Here is a 21,805-nt window from a genome sequence, read left to right on the forward strand (position 1 = left end):
CGTGGGGCGGCGCCTGCCCGCGCTCCCTCCCCTGCGGACGGGGCAGCGCGGGGAAGCCGGAGCGGGGCCGGGGGTGAGCCGGGGTTGCCGGCCGGAGCCGCCGCGGTGCCAGAGGACGGAGCGTGCTTGGCGGGAGCGCGGCCAGGGCGGCCGGAGAGCCGGGCAGCCCGCGGCCGCTGCCAGGCAGGAGGAGCGGCCGGCGCTCCCGGGAAGGGCCGCTCCCGGAACCCTCGCCGGGGCCTGGCCTCCTGCAGGCCGTGACAAACGTGCGTCAAGCGGCTTGGCAACATTTGGCAGCCAGTCTGGCCTTCAGAGAACCTCTAAAGAAACCCTTATTATTTCATAAACGCTGCTGACTGCTCTGTAGGAAGGGAGTTTGGCTGCAGGCACAGATTGGTCTTGAGCCGGCTGAAGCAGGAGTTTTAAAGTTTGAGGGTGTTAAGCGACTTTGTGTTTACCACATTTGCAGGCAGCTTCCAGCTACCAGCCAGGCTCCCTCAAGCCGGCTCCGCAGGGATCAGTCTGCTCTTTAGCAAAGCATGTGAAGCTTTCACACAAATCACTTTAAAGTGAGTGCATTGATAGGGGGAATAAGAGTGAAATACCGTTTCCAGTGGTGCTGTAGAAAGGGTCCTGGCTGATGGCAAGTTGAACACAAGTCAGCTGTACCCTGGCAGCCAGGAGGGCCAAGCATCTCCTGGGGGACATCAGGCACAGCAGCACCATTGGGATTGTCCCGTTCTGCTCTGCACTGGGGCGGCCTCAGCTTGAATACTGTGTGCAGTTTTGGGTGCCACAGTATCAGAAAGATACTAAACTGTTAGACAGTGTCCAAGGGAGGACTTTGAAGATGGTGAGGGGACTAGAGGAGAAGCCGTATGAGCAATCTGTTCATCCTGGAGGAGACTGAGGGGAGGGAGACTTCATTGCAGTCCACAATTTCTTCATGAGGGGAAGCAGAGGGGCAGACACTGATCTCTTTTTTCTGGTGACCAGTGATAGAACCCAAGGGAATGGCCTGAAGCTGTGAAGTTGTGTCAGGGAAGGTTTTAAGTTGGATATCAGAAAACAAGTTTCTCAACCAAAGGATGGTTGAGCCCTAGAACAAGCTCTCCAGGGAAGAGGTCACAGCATCAGCCTGATAAAGTTCAAGAAGCATTTTGGACAACACTCTTGGGCACACAGTGTGACTCTTGGGGACAATCCTGTGCATGCAGGGCCAGGAGTTGGACTTGGATGATCCCTATGGGTCCCTTCAAACTCAGCATATTCTGTGATTCTCTCTGGAGCATGCAAGTACCATTCTGTAGCCAGATTATGGGGACAGCAGATGATATTTTGGTGTCAGTCCCTCCTCCTTGACTAGTTTCTAAGTGGAAGCCAGGTTGTGTCTCTTATATAAGACTTTACTTTCTTACCCAATTATCACTCAATAATCCTCTTCGACCTATGACACTGGCATTGTTGCAAAACAACATATATAAATATGTATATGTAAATATACGTAAAAGTTTTCATAAGAAAGGATGTTCTTTGATGTTTACTCTTTGTATGCTTTTAAGCCTAATCAACAAGAAGGGATATTCAATCTGTGAGTAGATAACAGCTAACAAGCAAGCTCTAAGTGATGTCCAGGTGCTAGAAAAACAAATTACTTGGTAGAATTGCCTTGTTAGGGTTTAGGGCTTTGAAATGCTTCAATGATCTCAGACCTAGGGGAAGGTTAACAAAGCTTGGGAAGAAGGATGTACCACTAATAGTGGACAAAAAATGCGGAATTTACAGGCTATGAAGACATCTGGCAGAACTCCCAAGTAGAAACTAGTAAACCCACCCCAGCAGTTGTGCTGAAATCAGTTCTGACTGGGTAAATAACAATTTTAACAGAGGGAGATTGTGACCACTGGCTCATGGACCACCAAGAAACCCACTGACTCCAAAGAAGAGAAAGACTGAGCATGGGGCTAATTAGCACGAGAAGCAAGATAATCATTAATCAACAAAAGAGTGCCAATTAATAAGAGAACTATGTAACTTGTAGCCAATAAACACTACTAATTCTTTTGTTTGCTAAACTCTATAAATAGTAAAAAGTTCTTTTGATAACTAGTGTATGCAAGTTGTGCAATACCTCTGAGCAGCCCAGGGTTGTGCAACTCTGAAATAAATAATGTCTCTCTTCAGTCTGTAGTTATTGGCTTGTTGCACACTGGATAAAAATTCTGATTTTGGCAGAGGTTGCTCAGTATTTGAGGCAGTAGCTCCTGCTTCTATATGTTACCATTTTAGAGACTGAATTAATTAGTTAAGTATTCCATTGCTTTTTTCATGTGCTGCTTTTTGTTTGTTTAGGCACACACATTCATCAATACACTTGTGCTGAATCAAGATTTTGAACTCTCAATCTAGGGGGAAGAATGTCTTTCTGTATGTCCTAATCCTAGTCTGCCAGGCCCATTAGGTTTTCTTCCTAGCTTGTAGCAGAGCCCTGAATTAAAAACTTTCTACAAAAATAAACACCATTGTCACAATTAAAATCTATGCAAAAAAAAAGATAGCAAAATGCAGATTTATTTCATGGCTTCATTACAAATGTATTTACTTCCTGCTCAGCTGAAAATAAATTGAACATACCATTGGCAATCTAAATGATTAACGCTACATAAAAAAAGTTCAGTTCAGAAATCACAAGCTATCAGTATCAGTACCTGCAGGGATATTTCCTAACAAAAATATTTATTTTGAAAAGCCCTGAACCACTTGACATGGATCATCACTGACACAAACTGAACACCCATGCCACAACACGGCAGTGCAACTTTCTAACACAAAGTAATCAATCCTCCAATGCTCCATAGTCCATGCAACAGTGCACATCCTCTTCCTTGGAGAGATAGTCCTTTTTCTTTGAAGCACAGGGTTCAAGTTGCTGTGTTTATAACTTTACACCTATGTACAACCACTTCACATTATTCTGGAGCCCAGCACAGTCTGAAATGCCCTTTACTAGTAGCATCTGCTGCTTATGGTGTTCCATGACACAAATTTGGCTTCCTCAGCTTTTACATTGCAGAAATCCAGCCATGTGATCTCACTTTTGCTCCTAGCAAAATTTAGTCTTTTCGAGTTAAAAGTGCCCCCTTTAACACACATTTGGTGGAGACACACCAAGAGCTGTGGAAGGGAGCACTATTCAGTGAAAGGGCCAAGTTGAGAGGTGCATGGGAACCTACATGTAATGACAGGTATGTGAATGTACCAATACTCATGTGAAATACAGGACACAGGCAGGAACCAGCAAATAAATATCAAAAGATATCAAAAGAGAAAACCTCACCATACTGAAACACACAGTGCTATCACATTTAACATTCTAACAGCTACAGCTTGAAATAGCAACTGAAACTTATGGAAAAAAATATACATCTCACTGTTGCAAATTTACAGTTGCTTCAGAATTGCTTTCGAAACAGGAGTGAAGGACACCAAAATTCAGTAAGTTATTACTGTTCGTTACAGAAACATAAACAAGCTAGCAATGAATCGAACTGGAGGTGAATGTTCTGTTTTCATACACAGGGATTTGATGTTCAATGTTTTATCAGTCATGTAAATTTATCAAAGTTAATTTGTTTTCTCCCATTCCTCCATCTAGCTACTCTCTGACTCTCATGGCAACTACCTGCCAGTTTGCTTCAATGCCAGTCTTTTAACATTCTTGGTGCCAATAATGTATGAGAATGCTAGAGGGACCAAATTACTTCATATATGGGACCAAATTACTTCAACTGAAAGCAGCAGTGAGATTTTTCTTCATGTATATGAGCTGATCACCTTAGTTACCCTTTGAAGTTAGTGAAGATGAATATCTCCTTCAAGTATGACTTCTCACATCCTAAAGATGTTTTTTTTTCCCCAGTGACTATACACAGAAGCTAGGATGAATAGCTCAGATACACGTATCTGAAATATGAAGGAAAAGGTTGCCAGTGAATAGGCCCAATATTTTTTTCAAACCATTCAAAAGTATTACAGATTTTTATTTCTTATCGCTCATAAACACACACATAACCCACCCACAACTCTAAAGTTTAAATACTATGAAATTAAATAATAGGAAACTTCATGTACATGGCATTGGTCTAGACACAGTAGACACATAGTGAGGGAACTCTACTGGAAGATTTTGATGAAGAGACTTACATCCATAGCAGTTATTGTGACTATTTTCCTGACTCCATTCTGTGCATTAAATCATTCTGTATTTCTCTTATCAGAACTGTATTTGAACAAGTAATCCATCTCAATTAAAAAAAAAAAAAAAAAAAAGAAGAAGAAGAAAAAAAAAGAGGCATATTAATTTCCCTAGAGAATCAAACAGGCCAACTGATAAGGAAACTTTAATCTTCTGGAATTAGCAATGGGAAAAAAATCCAGCATGCTGGAAAGATAGACAATATTTGTACTACAGTTATGTGCAAGCCCATTTTTTCTTCACCTTTTTCTCTTTGAAGTTGTGTTCTGCACTGTTCCAGGAGTTAGTTATGAGGTATGAAAAACCAATAAAAATAACATTATAACCATTTTCATAAAAATCACTGCACTGTTTGCACTTTCAAACTATTTCTTAAAATAAAGTAAAAAAATATTTAGTACTCTTAAAAGTCTTAAGGAAGTTTTTATTACAAAAGCAATCATCTTTGTGGCTTCTTCTGAACACAATTCTGCCTCAACATACTCAGACATATGGGTATGCTTCATATTATCATCGTACAAGTAATCACATTGAATTTCTATAGCAGTAAATATTATATAAAACAAATAAACCCTCACAAAAATATATGCAGGTAGTCAGAAAGATAATCAAGAAGAATGATGTTGTCTGTACTGAAAAGTAAACATCATTTTCAAATACTAACAAAACATCCAATTTGTTTGTCTCTTCTGTCTTAAGACTCTTGAATAGAAGGACTTCCACAGAGGAATTTCTACAACTTTGGTTTATAATGACCTAGAAGGAATTAATCCCTCATACAAAATATTGATCTAGTGGATGTCTTTAAAGCTGATATGGAAAGCAACAGGAAAACTACACGTGTGGACTTCATGATGAGAATAATAATTTAAACTCAGGATGTCATATTCCAAATATACAGAAAAGACCTGATTATAGTAATCATATTTATCTTCTGCTATAAATTAGCTCATCCAGCCAGATCCCAACTCTTTAATTCCTCATGACTGAAGAAGCTACGTGTTCTCTCTATCTGATGAATAGTAGGCTATGTATAGAAAGCTTTAAGAATCTGCTGTTTGTACTGAAGTGTGTATATATTTCAGCACCTTTCAGATACAAAAGTTGGTACTAAGCTATGCTGATCACTGGAAGATGATTAGCCATACTTGCAGTGCAGTGTTCTGCCTACCATGTACTTATCAAAGAGCATGTCTGAATCATATTCAGAAAGAAATTTCTGAAAATTTTGTCCAGAAACCAGGAAGAAATGGAGTTTGCCACAGCTTTGTACCGTATGTGAACTAATCAGTCCTGCTGAGAAACAGGCTATATTTGTAGGAGAGGAGCACACATACATGGCTCTGGCATCTTGACTAAAATCAGAATGTAGCTATGTTAGTTTGTTCAAAGCCAAATTTGTGGACAGCACTACACTGCCACAGCCTTGCTGGCTACATCTACAGTTAGTGTGGCAAAAATAGTACATTAAAGTACCTGCACGACTTGTAGTACCCAAGCTAGCTTTGTCAGAGGATGCTTTGGTAATTCTGCAGTATTGCAGTGTGCTCTGTAGACACACCAAGTTCTTGAAACAACTGTCCTTTCCAAGCAAATTTATAATGTAAAAGTAGCCTCTGGGAGGTTCAAAACATGGTATAGATGTAAAATGGTTCTATGGTGATCAGATGAGAAGGTCACACAGCATCCTGTCCTGTGGCAGGAATTTCCCTGACGCTTTAAGTGGTTCCACACAGAGGTGAGTTGTGTGAGGAAAATGCTAAACAGTCTCACAATAATCAATGGACAAATTAGGAAAGCTGCAAATACTGCACTGATCAATTTCTCCCAGGGGACATGGATGGCAAGAAAAAAAGGAATATGAAAAGACAGGTAAAGTTCCCCAGCTTTCATATCCAATAGCAAACTTCCAATCTTAAACAAACAAACAAACAAACCCAAACATCTCAAAAACCTCAAACTGGAAAAACTAACCACCAGCAAATAACAGACATATGACTACTTCCTGAAGCAGGAATGTAAATATTAGTACACAACAAAAAACTCTGGACAGCCAGAGTTCAAATGTGTCTTAAAGCATAGCCCCTTTTGAGAGGTAACATGGTACCAACATAAACCACCTCTGAGTCATCCCACATCAGTGTGCTCAGTTTATGCATTAACAGCTATGCTTATTTATCTGCCCCTTCAGCAAACACACAAGCCATGGGAGACAAAGGTGAAGCCAAGTTCTTCCAGGTAACAGATCAACAGCCAAGGTCAGGTCTTCTGCACAGTTACTTTTCCACAGAAATTCTCTCTTTATTCGCCAGCAATATAGGAGCTGAAAGGTGTAGTGTCCTTAACCAGAAAGCACTGAATTGCCTGACAACACAGCAATTATCTCCTACACTATACTGTATTTAAACCACTGACCTGCCACAGGAGCTAAAGCAATTCTGACTTGTTGTCCATGTTGTCTGTGGTAGGTGAGGCTGCCTGCAAGAACAGAAACTCTACCTGACTTCTCTGTTGCCTCAGCTTCTTTTCATTAGCTGCTTGCTAAAATTTCTATCTTCATCGAACAGTATTTTCTACACTCAAGCATACCTGAGCTGACTGACAGACATTTATGGTCAAATCCTTGCCTTCATTTACTTCTGTACAAATCTGACACTTCACAGGCTGGAGACAGAAATGAGCATAAGGGCTCAACTCCAATTATAGGAGTAGGCTGATTTGCTGGAGATAATTCATTCTTCCATTGGCTCTGCAGGACTGGCACTGGAAGGCAGTAATAAAACTGAAGTGGACAGATATTTTTCATACTTGAAAAGATCAGGATTTAAACAGGAAATTGCACTTTTAAGTATCACTTTCAGAAATAAAACTGCCTCCTGCTATTCATCCCTCTACTAAAAAGTCAGATGAAGATATCAAATTACAAGTTACGCTGTGAAATTCCATCTGCATTGCTTTTATATACCTCTAAAAAATGTCCTAATGGACTTTAAAAGCAGTTCAAGTAAAAATAAGATGATCCCTCAAGCTGAAATGTTAGGATCTGTAGGAGGGCAGAACTGGACATTCAAGTGTGCGGTGCTGGTGGTGTTGTTTTTGAGAAATGATGACTGAATTCTGTACATGGTCAGAAGTACTCATGTAACAGTAGTCGTAAACAGCATGCACGGGCAACCTGAAAAGGAACATCAGGCACCGCCTTTCTTTTGCAACTGCTCCAGTTTTCTTCTTAAGAGGTTGTAGTTTTCCTTGGTTCCTGGTGCCATGGGATCAAGCTTCAGAGAGACTTCATAGTGCTTCTTCGCTAAGTCAAGGTTTCCCCAGCGATGGTAAAGCACAGCTGGAACATCAATGGGGAATTTCATTAGCAATATTGTTGAATAACCTACAATCTTGCCAATCACTTGGAGAACAACATTGAAGTGTTTGTTTCCAGCGAGGGTCTGTCACTGGCTGGTGGCACAGTAGCTGCTTGTTCTGTTGCCAAATGCAGGAGCAAAGCCTGGGAGCAGAACTGGCATGAGAATGATGAAGGAATGAATTACAGTAGAGCCATAAATGGTAGCTCTTATCTGGTGAGCTCATTGTGGGTTACAAGTGTAGCATAAATGAACCAATTTGCAGACACTAAAGTGCAGCTACCTCTGGGCTGGATTGTGCAGCCCTCTTGATCTGTCATATCGTGTGACAGCTTTTCTGGCTTTAGTGCCCTGTTGTTCTGGCTGACAGTTCTTCTAGAAAGTAAAATAGAAATCTTCCCAGCAGAAAGAATGCTCAAAAGATTGCTTTTTCTTTTTAAACACAATGAATATGAAGCAAATAAACAGTACAACTGATAAGAGTTAGAAAAGCTCTTACCTAAATTACCGTGATAACTGGCAGCATTTGGATTGGCTTTAATTGCCTTGAGGAACAAAGCTTCAGATTCCTGAATAATTTAAAATAACAAGTCATCAGGAAAGTCCATTCTCATATATATAAAACAATGCCAAATTTGTAATTTGTAATTACAAACCCTCCAAAAGAATGTCATATCTGTATGATACCACCATACAATATACTGAGCTGTATATATGCTATACCTGTAGCTCAGGTGCCTACAGCCCCCTGAAAACAGTAATAATGCTACAATAAGTGTAATGTTTTCAAAGGCTGCTGTTATTTTAGCAGGAATTTATTAAGCACTAGTGAAGTTCTCTTTACCTATAGTACCTTTTTTTTTTAACAGTTATAGTATTTTCAAACATTACCTGCTGAAGTCTTCCCTACTTATGCAATCACATTAAGGAAATGTAATTTGGTATCTAAGCAAACTGCTTATAGATATCTTTCCTTTTACAATAGTTCTGGCATTAAAAATAGGGGCATTCCAGTAAATCCCTTTCAAACAGATGTTTCAATGTGGTTCCCCATGAAGTACCTTTAGTGCTGAACAGCTGAGTACCTTTCACTTAAAAAAAATCATTCCAAATCCTCTAATACCATGAACTTCACATTTTCCTAACTGGTTATCTTTCTGTATTACTGCTTGCAATGTGTCCTCTGAAGATTCTTGATACCTGAGTACTTCTTAGAAGATCTCAGTTCCCTCACCTAATATTCAGAGAATAATTTACCACTAAATTTATTCTCTAATTAAAACAATTCTATTTTTCTAAACCAGCTGCTAATACTGGCATTTTTTTCCCAGAGCATATTTCCTGCAGAAGTTTAAGTCACACCCCTCCCCAATCCAAATGGAGCATATTTACTTGCTGACATACAAGTTTAAATACTTGAGAGGAAATTTTACATAGATTTCTATGCTGTGCTGTGCTTTAGGGAAAGTTGTTCATTCAGTTTCAATGCAAATGACCTGAAGATAAAATTACCTCAATGTGGTAGGCTTCCATCTGAATGCACATAGTTGCTCTCTGAGGTATGTGAGAACAGTAACATGGAGAAAAGTCCTTTCCTTTGTTCTAAGCTTTCACTGCTTAAAATAAAACACAGGCTCTACTGAAAAAGAAAACCTGTCAGCCAGATTTTTGGTTCCACCATCTTGTCATGTCAAGCATGAAATAACTCTCTGTAAGGGTCCCTTCAGGGGAAAAGAAATTTCTGATGTCAAGATTGAGTCACTCAGCTCTGAGTGACTCAAGAGCCTCTCCATATGTCCAAATTCAAACCCAAGCTAAAAGCATTGCTGAGCACAGCTGAGGCTGCCATTCCCAAGCCAGGACAGACTCAAGTGGAAAGTGCCTTCATCTCGCTGGTCAAGGAAATTACAAACCCCAGGGTTCTCAGAGCTAGTCCAGTGGAGGGCTATGAAGATGATGAGGGGACTGGGGCATTTATGAGGAAAGGCAGAAGGAGCTGGGCCTGCTCAGTCTCAAGAAGAGATTTCTGAGACGGGACTTCATCAATGTCTGTAAGTATTGACGGAAGGGTGCCAAAAGGATGGATCCAGGCTCTTGTCATTCATGCCATGCCACAGCACAAGAGGCAAAGAGCAGAAACTGATGCACAGGAAGTTCCACCTGAACATGAGGAAGAACTTCTTTACTGTGCAGGTGACAGAGCCCTGGAATAGATTGACCAGAGAAGTTGTGGAGTCTCTCTCACTGGGGATATTCACAACCTGTTTAGACATGATTCTGTGCAACCTGCTCTAGGTGAACTTGCTCTAGCAAGTTCTAGCAAGGGATTGGATGAGGCAATCTCCAGAGGTCCCTTCCAACCCAAACCATTCTGTGATTCTGATTTTGTTTCTGGAGAAGGAATACTTCTGATAGGAGAAGGGAACCAGAGTTTGCAAATTTAGAGTATATGACTCCATAGTACAAGTTTTAGCATTGCTTTCCTATGGCACGAGCAGTTTCTCCAGCATATTCATACTCAGACTATTAAAGTTCCTGGATGCATTGGTCTTTTTGAAACCCATACTGTTTAGTGATTTCATTCTTATTTTGGATGATGGCACTGAATGCAGTTTCAAAACTTTACAGATACCACCTAAGAGGAGGGAGTGAGAAATACACTGGAAGGGAGAACAGCTATTTTGAGGGACCTGGGCAGGGCAGAGAAACAGACTAGCAGGAATCACAGAATGGTTGAGGCTGGAACAGACCTCTGATGGCCATGTGATTTTGATCAGCAGTTCTGAGACCACACCTGGAGTATGTGCCCAGGCTGGGGGTCTCCATTACAAAAAGGACACAGACACTCTCCAGTGAGCCTTGCAGAGAGCCACCAAATGGTACAAGGAATGACAGAGAGAACTGGATCTTTTCAGTCTTCAGGAGAGAAGATGAAGGTGCTGCCTACAACTACCTGATGAGATAATACAGAGAAGATGGAAACAGACTCTTCTCACATGTCTGTGAGATGGGAGATGCAAGCTGGTACAGGAAATTCCAATTAAAGGAAACATCAATTTTTTTTATCATAAAGTTGGTCAAGCATTGAAAGATGCTGTCCAGAGAGGTTATAGAGTCTCTACCCACAGAGATATTCAGAATTCAACTGGAACTGGCCCTGGTTTGGCTTAGGGGTTGGACTAGATGACCTCTAGATGTCATTTCCAGGCAAAATTATTCCATGATTTCCATGTTTCTCAGTCACCTGAGAAACATACTGAGACTCAAAAATTTGGCAAGTGGTACAAGATAACCTCCACTTTTCATACAGCTCTCCAATCCTAAAAATCAACAGTGGATTGGCCCTTGAAAGCATGTGGTGATTTCAAGTCCCACAAAGTTGTGTTTCTTCCCACTCCAAATTTTATTATTTTGGTCTAGTAAATTATTTTCTTTTCTCACTAGGCAGGTTAACAGCAATCAAAATGAAAGATATGCTGGCCATTTAAATCAGCCTTATGCCTAAAAGTTGCCACCTACACAGAGGAGGAGCACCTAATGTACAGACTTGCATCCTTTCACTGCTGAAGCACAGTGGGACAACACGTGCAATGCACTTGCAGATAATTTAATGGAATAGATATTCAAGAGCTGGATGCCATTACCATACATCTTCAACTCCATGCTGAGAATATTTTTATCACCACTACTTTGTTCAGCAGCTAGTAGAAGCATAGTGGTTGATTAAAGGCTATTTAAGGTGCATCATATTCATATTACTGTGGATATATGGAGTAAATATACATTCCAGTGCATCAGTGGTATTTCAAATTGCTGCATCTTGCCAAATCTTCAAGTGTTGTCAAGAAAGTTGCAGCTTGCATATAGCAAAGGCCTGGGGTAAGCACACTGCATTCCATCTGCTGCCAGGGCCACAAAATTGTGGTCTGGCTTTATTTCAAATACAAAAAAATGCTGAATGGTTGCAATTTATTGCACTTTTTAAAGAAAAAGCATAGATGTTTATATAACAAAAATATAGCACACATCTTTTTCAAAGAACTAAAGATAGCTTGGTTCTTCATCAGTTGAGATAAGAACAAGCATTTAAAGGAGAATCTAACTTGGTATAACAGATGTTAATTAAAAAACCCAAACAAAACCACAGAAACAGCTCATCCTTTATGCCCTTTTCTCTCTGGAACAATAAATCATTCATCACTAGATACAAACAAAAAATAAAGAGCTATTTTAATTTTTTTTTGTGACGTAGGAAACCTATCTTCTGCTGAAAATCAAAGTGCATTTGAAACTGAAGGAAAATGTCTGCTTATTGGAAGGAAATGTCTCACAAGGTAATAAAACCTTTTTGACTAAATGTCTTTTAAAGTAGGAGATAACAAAAAACCCCAGAACAAATCTTCCTTTGCAGCAACAGAGCCAACATAGTAGCAACTTTTATACGGACACATAACGAGTAACCTAATAAATTAAATGCCTGAGGTTATACAACACATCAGACACAGCCAGGCAGCACTCTGGAAATTACCTCCATCACCTTGACAGTCTCCATCCCCCATTCCTCCCCTCCAATGCCATTCAATAAAAATCCTTGAAGAGCCATCCACTTCCCTGTTTTTACATGGTGAGGAGGTGGACAAGAAATCTGAATTTTTAATGTTTTTTTTGTTTTTGTTTTTTTTTATCAGTAAGTATTCTCCCATTACAAACAAATCTGCATCTCCTCTTTCCAGGCAATGCCAAATACAGGTGATGATATCACTTACTTTTGTAAGTGAGCCCACTTTCCAGTTCCCTTAATTTGCTCTCCTTGTTATAACCCATCAGTTTTAAGTGACTAGCTAAGCTCTGCACAAACATACTACTCCATATTGAACTATCAAAACACTCACTGGTGCTCTGCTTTTTTTCCTGGGCTCTACTGTTCCTTTTGTTTTTTTCACAATGTGGACTTAAAAGCTGCACTTTCCCCTACTCTTACTTCTGCTTTGTCTCCAACATGTTCTCCTGCAGCACAACCACCTTTCAGGGCTGGCAATCAAAATCACTATCTTCTTTTTTATTTTTAAAATCCACTAAGACAGACTTGTCTCTCCTACACCTGGAAAAGTTTTCTAGCTTGTTTTCAACTTATTTTTTCAATTTTATTTCATTATGAATGTTCTTTATTCTGTCATGCTACATATTCTTCCTGATGAATGACTATGAAATCCTCTATTCTTCCACAGGCCTGACTCACCAAAATAATTCTAGCAATTACCTCCTCCGCAATCTCATATCTTATTCGTTCTGGATGTTAATTTGTATCCTTCTGGAACTTTGTTAAACTAACCTAATATATATATTTTGTAACAGTCTCAGGTGGGGAGAGAATAGAATTAGTGTGTCCAGGAAAAATCCCAGCCAGTCTAGAAAAAAAGAGTAACTACTGGACAAATGCATGTATTTTGAGAATCATGGACTTATTATAAAGTTGGAAAAGACCTTTAAGATCATGAGGTCCAGCTGTTAACCCCACACCACCAGCATATTCACCATAAACCATGTCCTCAAGTGCCATATCCATACATTTTTTGAACATTTCTAAGGATGGTGACTGCACCATTTCCCTGGGCAATCTGGTCCAATGTTTTCCAGCCCCTTTTGTGCAAAAGATTTCCTAATATCTAATCTAAACCTTTCCTGGTGCAACTTAGGTCATTACCTCTTGTCAAGTTTCATATCATAGAATCTTCTTGCTTTGTATATAAGTGAGGATGTTCCTGCAGTGCTGTTAACATTATCATTACAAAAAAGACATCAAACCCCTTAAAAGCCTAAAAAAACCTAAAAAAGTTTCAGTAAATGATGTTTTTCTAAGGAACACCAAGAATTTGATTATTAATTTGTCCCTATCACATACATAAATCACTGATTATAGAGTCAGTTTAAACAACTGACTACATTAAATGTGTATAATTTATTCTCTGTCTGCTTGTACAATTCCCTTTGGTAAATAAGTAATTCTCATCAGTTTAATTACATTTAGTACTTGCAAATAAAGGTAGCTAATGCTGAGGTACCAGTCACAGGCTGTGCATCCAAGAGAAAGTTCAGTACATTGAACAATGTATGTACTTTCTCTTGTAGTATTCTGAGATCACCCATGGTTAACAAGCTCATATTATTATATTTTAGATTGTGTCTGAGACAAAAAGCCTGGAATTCTTATCTATGTATGTATATATCCACAGAATACATAGCAAAAGCACAAGGACTAGCCTGTCCCATCTGAGTTCCTGAAATGAGATTTCTAATTCAATGCAGGCTCTCTCCCTCACAGTGAAGCAACACAAGACCCCAACTGCCCTCTAGTGTGCTTTAGAGCCTATTTCTCTCCTCTGACCACTGACATAGTGTAGGGCAGCAACATCTGTAACCCAGGCATCTAAAATAAAGAGGGATAAGGTCAAGACAGAATCACAGACCAGTATGGTGACAGAAAAGGGCACTAGAACCTTATCTAAGTCATAGTCCACAATGATCTCCTCAAATGGTTTCTACAAAAAACATACATGGGGTTTAATTAAGGGAAAAAGCCCAACTAAACCAACCCAAAGAGTCAAAAAGCTCTAGTTACCTACCTTATATTTTTGTGATTTCCCCAGTACATTAGCCAAGGAAAACATAAGGGAATGATCATTAGGTATTAATTCCAGGGCTTCTCTTCCAACTGCTTCTGCTTGAGCTAGATTGCCTGGGAGCCCACGTAGTGGAAAAAGAGAAAGCATGCTTTAACACAGTCTTATTAGGTACTTTTCATGCTGCAAGCACATGTATTTTACAAATAGCTAACTGCATAATTTTTTTGAGAAAGCAAGGAATCACACACACACACACACACAAATGTAAAATCCTGCAGACTAAGGCAACAGAATATCTTAAATTTGTTTCAACAGATAACACCTTCAGAAGAACAACAAAGCAGAGATTAAAATGTTCTGGAATTTAATCTATAATACAAACATGTTTGCACAATGATGGCATTTCAACTAGGTATCAGAAATTCAGCTGATTTCAAGTGATGCTTTAAAATCACTTATATTATTAGAGAGTGCCTGGGTATCCAAAGAAGAGGTAGAAATCCTTCTAGATAAAAAAAAGATAGTTTTAAGTTTTCCTAGACACTGAATTATTCATTAAAACATTCAAATAGACCTTCACCTGTGTTATCAAGCAATATTATCATATTGTTCCAAGCCAAACTGTGCTCTGGTTTCAGGACTGTAGCATTCCTCCATGCATTCAATGCATCTATATGGCGATTCAAATCTGCATACTAGAACAAAAGAAAAATCCAGTAATTTTGCTATTACTTGCTTTACTTTCCTATGTTCACTAAAGAGTTGTTAATGTCTCGCTCCTTTCTAGTAGGATTTATTTTTATAGCCAAAAATAAATGTAAAAGGAATCCTCTTTTAGTATGGAAGATAAGAATGCTATATACTAATTTTCCTTTTCTTTTCCCTGGAAGTGAGGCTTTTCTTCAAATATGCATGTACCAATAGAATGTGGAGAAGAAACAGCATACAATTTAGAAATCTACACAAGAGATTTAATAAATATTTAATGTACGTATTTCCAAAAATCTAATTTGAATTTTTTGGTGTAGTTCTACTAGCTAACAATATACTAATGAATGCAAAACAGTCTAATATTGAGAAATGATTAATAATACCTTTTGGAAAAAATAATCTAACAATCTGTATTTTTGTTTATACTTTGTTATTTGATAAAATAGGATTACCAAAGGTTGTATGGAAGGAAGAATATCAGGAAAGCAATAGGAAAAGTATTAAATCATGCTAAAATACAATATAAGCAAACTGGGCTAACTATCAGCTTTTAACAGTACAGCAGAATTATATAAATCTATCTATCTATACACAAAGACATGCAGATTCCAGTCAGAGCTATCATTTATTCAAAAGCACTTACCAACCGCCCCAAATTGTAGTAACAATCTGGATATTTTTTTCTGTGTTTAATTGCTGTCCAGTAGCTTTGCTCTGCCTCTTCAAACCTTCTTAAACTGTTCTGCACTATTCCTAGATTCATCCATGCAGCAGCAAAATCAGGTCTGGGCAAATTGGGGGAAAAAACACCGAGAGAGGAGGACAATTAAGCCTTTGAAACACAAGATCCTATTGTGCCATTTTGGCTCAGTTGGTGCCAAACATTGCTTAGCATTGGTCTAAACATACTGTATTTGTACAGCTAAGGACAGCAACTCCTCTGCTTCATGGAGCTCATTTCTTTCTTTCAGAATATTTCCAAGGTTGTTCATGGCATGCACATATTTTGGATTCAACCTAAAATTTAAAATTTAAGAGATTATTATTATGTATGGACATGTATTAATATATGCAAATTGCTAGCTCTGCAATGCTGCAGAACATGAAAATGAATACCTAAGCATTTTCTTCATGTTAAACATGAAAGCAATTTTAGGACAGATCATTAAAGCAGTAAAATTTCTAATACCTTACAGCTTCTCTGTAGTATTTGATTGCAGCACTTTGATTTCCTTTGTCAGCCAGGTTCTTGCCAACATTGTAGTGCACCTGAAAAGACAGATGGATATTCTATCAGATGCCACACAGTCAGGTATTTTGTGGAACCAAGTAGCTAAAAATTCTTTTTCCAAAAAGAATCAGTCAGCATTTGTGTCATTCACTGCTGGCTTTTGGTGTAGGTTGATATTTAAGATTGGATAATTCATACAATGAACACAGTAAGACAAAATCTGAGTTTTTTTTACCTATTCCAGCTATTTAAGAAAGATTATTCACTTCCTAGTTTTATAAATGAGGTCACCACACCTTTCACAAGGCACTTTGTATGGAGACCTCCTGCTCTTAATTTCGTTTATTTGCCAGGTAAGAGAAAGTTTGACTCAAATCAAATCTATCATAGCAGAAGGAACACTACAGCAATGTGTCAAACTTTGTTCTCATTATAGGATAAACTAGAGAAACTCAACATTCACAACAAACCCAAACAGAAGGTAACAGACAGGCACAATTATTGTCTTAGGATAAAAATGTATCAAAGAGCATTTCTGAAATAATATGTGTACCAACATGTTGAAGACTTTGCCTGTAAAATATTAAAGAATGAAGGAAGGATTTAGAGCCTTCAGACTACAGGGAGAAGATGCATCAACCTAATTTATGGCAAGAGTAAATAGGAATAAATATATTTCAGGACAAATCTGAGTTGGAAGACATCTCAAATCTCACTTTAAAACAAATCTCGGAACATTATGTTACCTGGTTGAAAAGTACTGTGAATACTGACACTTGAAAAGAGATTTCTCATCACCCAAATCAGGAATCATTATTTAAATTACTTTATTATTTGAAATCAAATTGTATATACTTCATCTAAAACAAACACATGGTAATTTTTTTCCAAATTTTTTTGGATTGAAGTCCAAAAAGATAGGTTTGTAATGCCCTTAGGTAATTCAAATTCACCTTCTACATTAAAAAAAAGATTTTATCTGTTGTGTCCATTAACTGAAAAATCCTAATTGCAGTTGGCACAGTATCTGATCCAGCACACATGATTGTTGGAGCCTAGTAGTTATGGTATTAAATTGTTGAATTTCATTGCTATACGATTGTAACTATGCAGTAAAATACCATCAACAAATAAAATTAAGGACATTTTCCATACTTTCCCAAATGGGAGAAAAAGTATTTTCACTCCTTTCAAGGAGAATAGAGATGCTATAAAGCTTATTAAGCATGCACAGAGGCAGCTTCTCACACTGTAAGATACAAAACAGCACACAAATTCAGCATCCCATAAAAGCACAGCTTCCATGAAGAAAGTTCTAGCACAGCTAGAAAACACAGCGAAGAAAAATATCCTGGCACTCTACTGTACATTCATAAAAATATGACAAGGCTCATAGCAAAAAAGCAACAGAACAGTACATTTACATCAAGAAATAACCAAAGATCCATTGACAATGTCAAAAACGACAAAAATATAGAGCAGCATTTTTCCAGGAGTCATTAAAGTAAAATGAAGTAGCCTGAAAGATGTTTCTCAGGACTAAATTCTATTTATATATCTCTTCCAGAATTTTTTCAGAGCACTAATATTCTCACCAAATTGGATTGCTTCAGTTACATATGAAGTTCACATATTCAAATTTTACCCAGATAAAAGATAAATTGTGGCAACACAGAAGAAATACTTGAAGATTTCACTGAATACTGGATGTTAGCCCTTGAAGAACATAGCTTTACCCTTCAATATCAGCAAACAAAATTATATTTAACTTGATTCAATTTCATTCTTTAAGAAGCTTTACAAAATGAAATTTGACTAAAGACCAGGACAGAGCAGATGAGAAAAATCTTGGTGTACACCAACCACTTTCACATGTCAGCTATCTTGTGTTAGGAAACAGCCTTTCACTTTTCTGTTTTCCACAGTTTTTTTTTTAACTATGTAGTATCTTCACATCCATTTCCCCCCCAAAAGTACCAGCAGAAAGAATATTTTTCTCATGTAAACAGAACTGTGCAGTCTGAGGAAAACTGAGACACATCAATTCTCTCAAGTCAAAACATCAAATGAGATATTAAGAGCACATGTACATTTTGTGAACTGAACTAAAAATATGTATTATAGTCTATTAAAACTGATAGCACAACTACTTAAATAAACTATTAGCATTTTCAAAAGTGTATTTCTTTTGTCCTCAGCTATAGCTCCTGTGTGAAAGGAAATGATGTTTCTACAAAATACCTCCAAAAATGAAAGGTTCCTTTCTGTATATAAGTTTTCTAATTTCCCTGGAGGTGAAATTGTAGCTTTAGTTCCTCTTAGTATGGTGGTACAGAGAAGGGAAGAGGACAAAAGCCCGAAACCAAAGATACCAAAAGAAGTGCCCAGCCTCCCATAAATATCCAATGACAAAATCAGTTCTGCAATGGGTTATAAGATGCAGTAACATCCTGCTCTTAAGAACAGAGGCAGCAAAGGGTTTCCAGGCACACACAGTCACTTGAGAGGTGCAGGTTACTTCTGCCATCCAGCTGTGCTTCTCACTTCAGTGGGCACAGCAGAGAGATGCCAAGGTCAGCCTGTAGCTCACTCAGAGCAGGAACACCTGCAGACTGCTGAGCACAAGGCTGTGGCTCTCCTGCACACACAGGGACACAAGTGCTGTCTGTACCACTGGGTGGGAAGAACCTGGTCTGTAATAATGAGGGGCCAGTGAGTTGATTAAAATTTCATCTCCAGAGGTGTGGTTCTTCTGGTTTTGACTGGTATTGTGCATGCCAGCTTGGGAGGGAAGATTTTCCTTTCCTGGTTAAACATTTAAGAGCCCTTCATTATTAAATGATTAAATATTAACTGGAAATGACGTATTACATTATACCCAGATGATCCTTTATCAATCTTAGACAGGCAATTACCTCACAGTAATAGCTCTAAAAGGAGCATTTCTCAGGGATGCATAACAACACAGTATTCTCTGAAATCTAAGAGATCAGGTATTAATACCCCAGGGTAGAACCTACTGTCTCTCAACAGGCATGTGTTAAGTTAACATAACCATGGCACCAGAGCCTAGGCAAGGAATAGGCTCTGTATATTTATCTGTTCAATACCTCAATCAGCCTAAGAAGCCATTTGAAAAATACAAAGCACTATATATTACTCTGTGCCAGATATACATAGTATTTAAACTCTTATTTAAATGTTAAATTTAAACAAGGAGAGAAAAAAATATTTCCCTGTACAAAAATTAAATTATTGCCAGACCGATTTTTTGCTTTTGTTTTCCCTCAAAGCAGAACAGGAAGAAATTGAAATGTAATATCTTCTTGGAGGTCCATCCTCCCAGTTGGAGCACTACTATTATCCCCAATTTTACTCTCTTTTCCTAGCTGCTTATAATCTCTTTTCAGCAAATATGAACATTTGCTGAAAAGGATGAAAGCAAAGCACAGATGTCAGAATTTCCCCAGGAACATGCAGATGTCTCTGTTCAATGCCACCTCCTGTCATCAATCTTTTTCTTCTGCTACTAAAACTCTGTTTTCCAAATAATAATAACACAAAGCTTTTTTAATATTCGCATCTTTTTTGTGTATCTAATGTTGTCTAAAAGTTCTTCTGCATGACTGCATGTATACACAAAACTTGACATCTAAAATTAAGGCAAAACACTTCAAATAGTCCATGTAAACACAGCCCACAGCACTTCAGTTAAATTTCTCAGAAGATAATCCCCTTTTAATACATAGCATAGAGAAAAAAAATCTCAATATCTAAAGGAAATGCCCTCTAGATCAGCTTCCTTAAGGAGCAAAGATCAGATCCTCAGGCAGCATTAAATCTTGTTCTGTAACAAAGAGGTTTTACAGGACCTTTTAAGAAAAAATAGAAACCAATCTCACAAACTTATTGTACCTTTTCAGTATTAGCATAGCTGGTCTCTGACAAACTTTATAATGATTGCAATTTGCATAAAGCATAAATTTTGAAGTTACTTACTCTGGTATGTCAAAGCAGACAGTAACATTATGTTGGGAGTATTTTAACTTCCTGGCTTATTATTGAAGAAAAGTTGCTACTGAAAGGGCTTTTCAAAAATTATGTTTATTAATTTCTATCCTTTAAAGAAAAGCCAGTAGCAAGGAGAATGTAGAGACTACATACAAAATAACAACAATTTGCAATCATTTAAATTCAGTTGTTTCAAATCTAGGAAAAAAAAAGCTGGCTATTTCCCATGTATGCAACAATATAACTGCAATTATTTATTTAGATAATCAATGAGAGGAAGTCATCCAGGAATAAAGACCATCTCTGGATTCTTAACTGCTATGGCTTTTCTAAAAGCTGAGAAACAATAACAGTTCTTCCAACAGTGCAAACATTTCCAACAGCAAAAAAATAAAGGCAGCAAGATGAGCATTTTTGGGAATAATCTTTAAAATTAAAAGAAACAATGTGTAATGATTTCAAAAGGTGAGAAGCAATCCAGCAATGTCTAGAATTAGTGAACAGCAGTAGGACAGTACCAAAATCTCACATAATGTATCCACATCTGCTCTAGTAGTCAGAACTTCTTTTATCATCCATGGAAAGAAAGACAGAAATCTAGGATACAGTCCTTCTGATTTATGTCTCTCTTTAATCCAAGGTGAGGAACCACATACTAAAAGAAACAGCTGCTTCTCCCCAGGAAAAGAATCCAATCCATACAGTATGAAAAAAGGTGGTAGGAAAAATGGAATCAATATACAGGCACCTCCTGTTCAGCTAAGGAAAATACTGCCAAATGCATTAAAAACGTGTACTATTTCAGTCTAATGACCTTTGAAACCAACCTGAGTGCAGGGCCATACAAGTTCAAATGTGTGACATGCTCCTGGACATGTTTAACCAAGATCTGTAACATACTTGTTTCTCTCTCTCTTAAAAACACCCACTCATCCACCCAACCAATATGTATAAAATATACATACATACATACATATATATAAGAAATTTTAAAATATTTAAAACATTTAAAAATCTGTATTTGGAACTTTTTTAGAGGTCAAAATATTTGTGGCTTCATTATGGTACCTGATTATTTCCAATAAATTTTAAAGTCACTGGGCAATATTTATTAAAGTTGATCTTAAATGTCATCCTCTTGATCCAGATGTGTCACCACTCAAGGCACCAGACTCACTACTGTGACAGACAATCTCATTTAATGCATTTTCCTCATTTTTATCTATGTTTAAAGAAATGAGTCTTGAAATTAGACAAGGCAGTGCTGTTACTACTTGTTATTTAAAATTAGGGTAAGTTTACTCTGTATTTCCCATACGGGCAATTTGGAATTGAAAATAGCTGCATGACAAAACATGAACAGCTTTTTCTGCTAGTGAAGATTGGAGATTTTGAGATCCTGCTACATAATGGAAGTAAAGCATGACCACATTACACATATTTAATATGTTCCAAGAACAACAAGAAAAAGCTATTATCTATGTGCCATTCTGTGGTCTGCAACAGCCTCCCACTGAAATAAATGGGTCACTGAAAGAAGGTCCTGTGGAGTCATTTTTAAAGGAAGCCTGGAATTTCAGGACAACTGAAGATCAGCACAAAACCTGGTTCAAAT

The 21,805-nt window shown here is 38.0% G+C and overlaps 1 protein-coding gene across 2 annotated transcripts in view; it reads right to left on the bottom strand.

The window, feature by feature from the left end:
- Positions 1-4,662: 4,662 nt before the first annotated feature.
- The window catches only part of TMTC4 (transmembrane O-mannosyltransferase targeting cadherins 4), a 52,950-nt gene continuing 35,807 nt past the window's right edge, over positions 4,663-21,805 (bottom strand). For both annotated transcript variants that reach the window (XM_056497354.1, XM_056497346.1), the window contains 7 exons: positions 16,138-16,217; positions 15,858-15,965; positions 15,592-15,733; positions 14,818-14,932; positions 14,238-14,350; positions 8,114-8,183; positions 4,663-7,595 (listed from right to left, as the gene is read on the bottom strand). In XM_056497354.1, the coding sequence (XP_056353329.1) occupies positions 7,444-7,595; positions 8,114-8,183; positions 14,238-14,350; positions 14,818-14,932; positions 15,592-15,733; positions 15,858-15,965; positions 16,138-16,217 (780 nt within the window). In that variant the 3' untranslated portion in view covers positions 4,663-7,443. The remainder of the gene's footprint in view (positions 7,596-8,113; positions 8,184-14,237; positions 14,351-14,817; positions 14,933-15,591; positions 15,734-15,857; positions 15,966-16,137; positions 16,218-21,805) is intronic.

Source organism: Oenanthe melanoleuca, chromosome 1 (assembly GCF_029582105.1).
Source record: "Oenanthe melanoleuca isolate GR-GAL-2019-014 chromosome 1, OMel1.0, whole genome shotgun sequence".
Lineage (NCBI taxonomy): Eukaryota > Metazoa > Chordata > Aves > Passeriformes > Muscicapidae > Oenanthe > Oenanthe melanoleuca.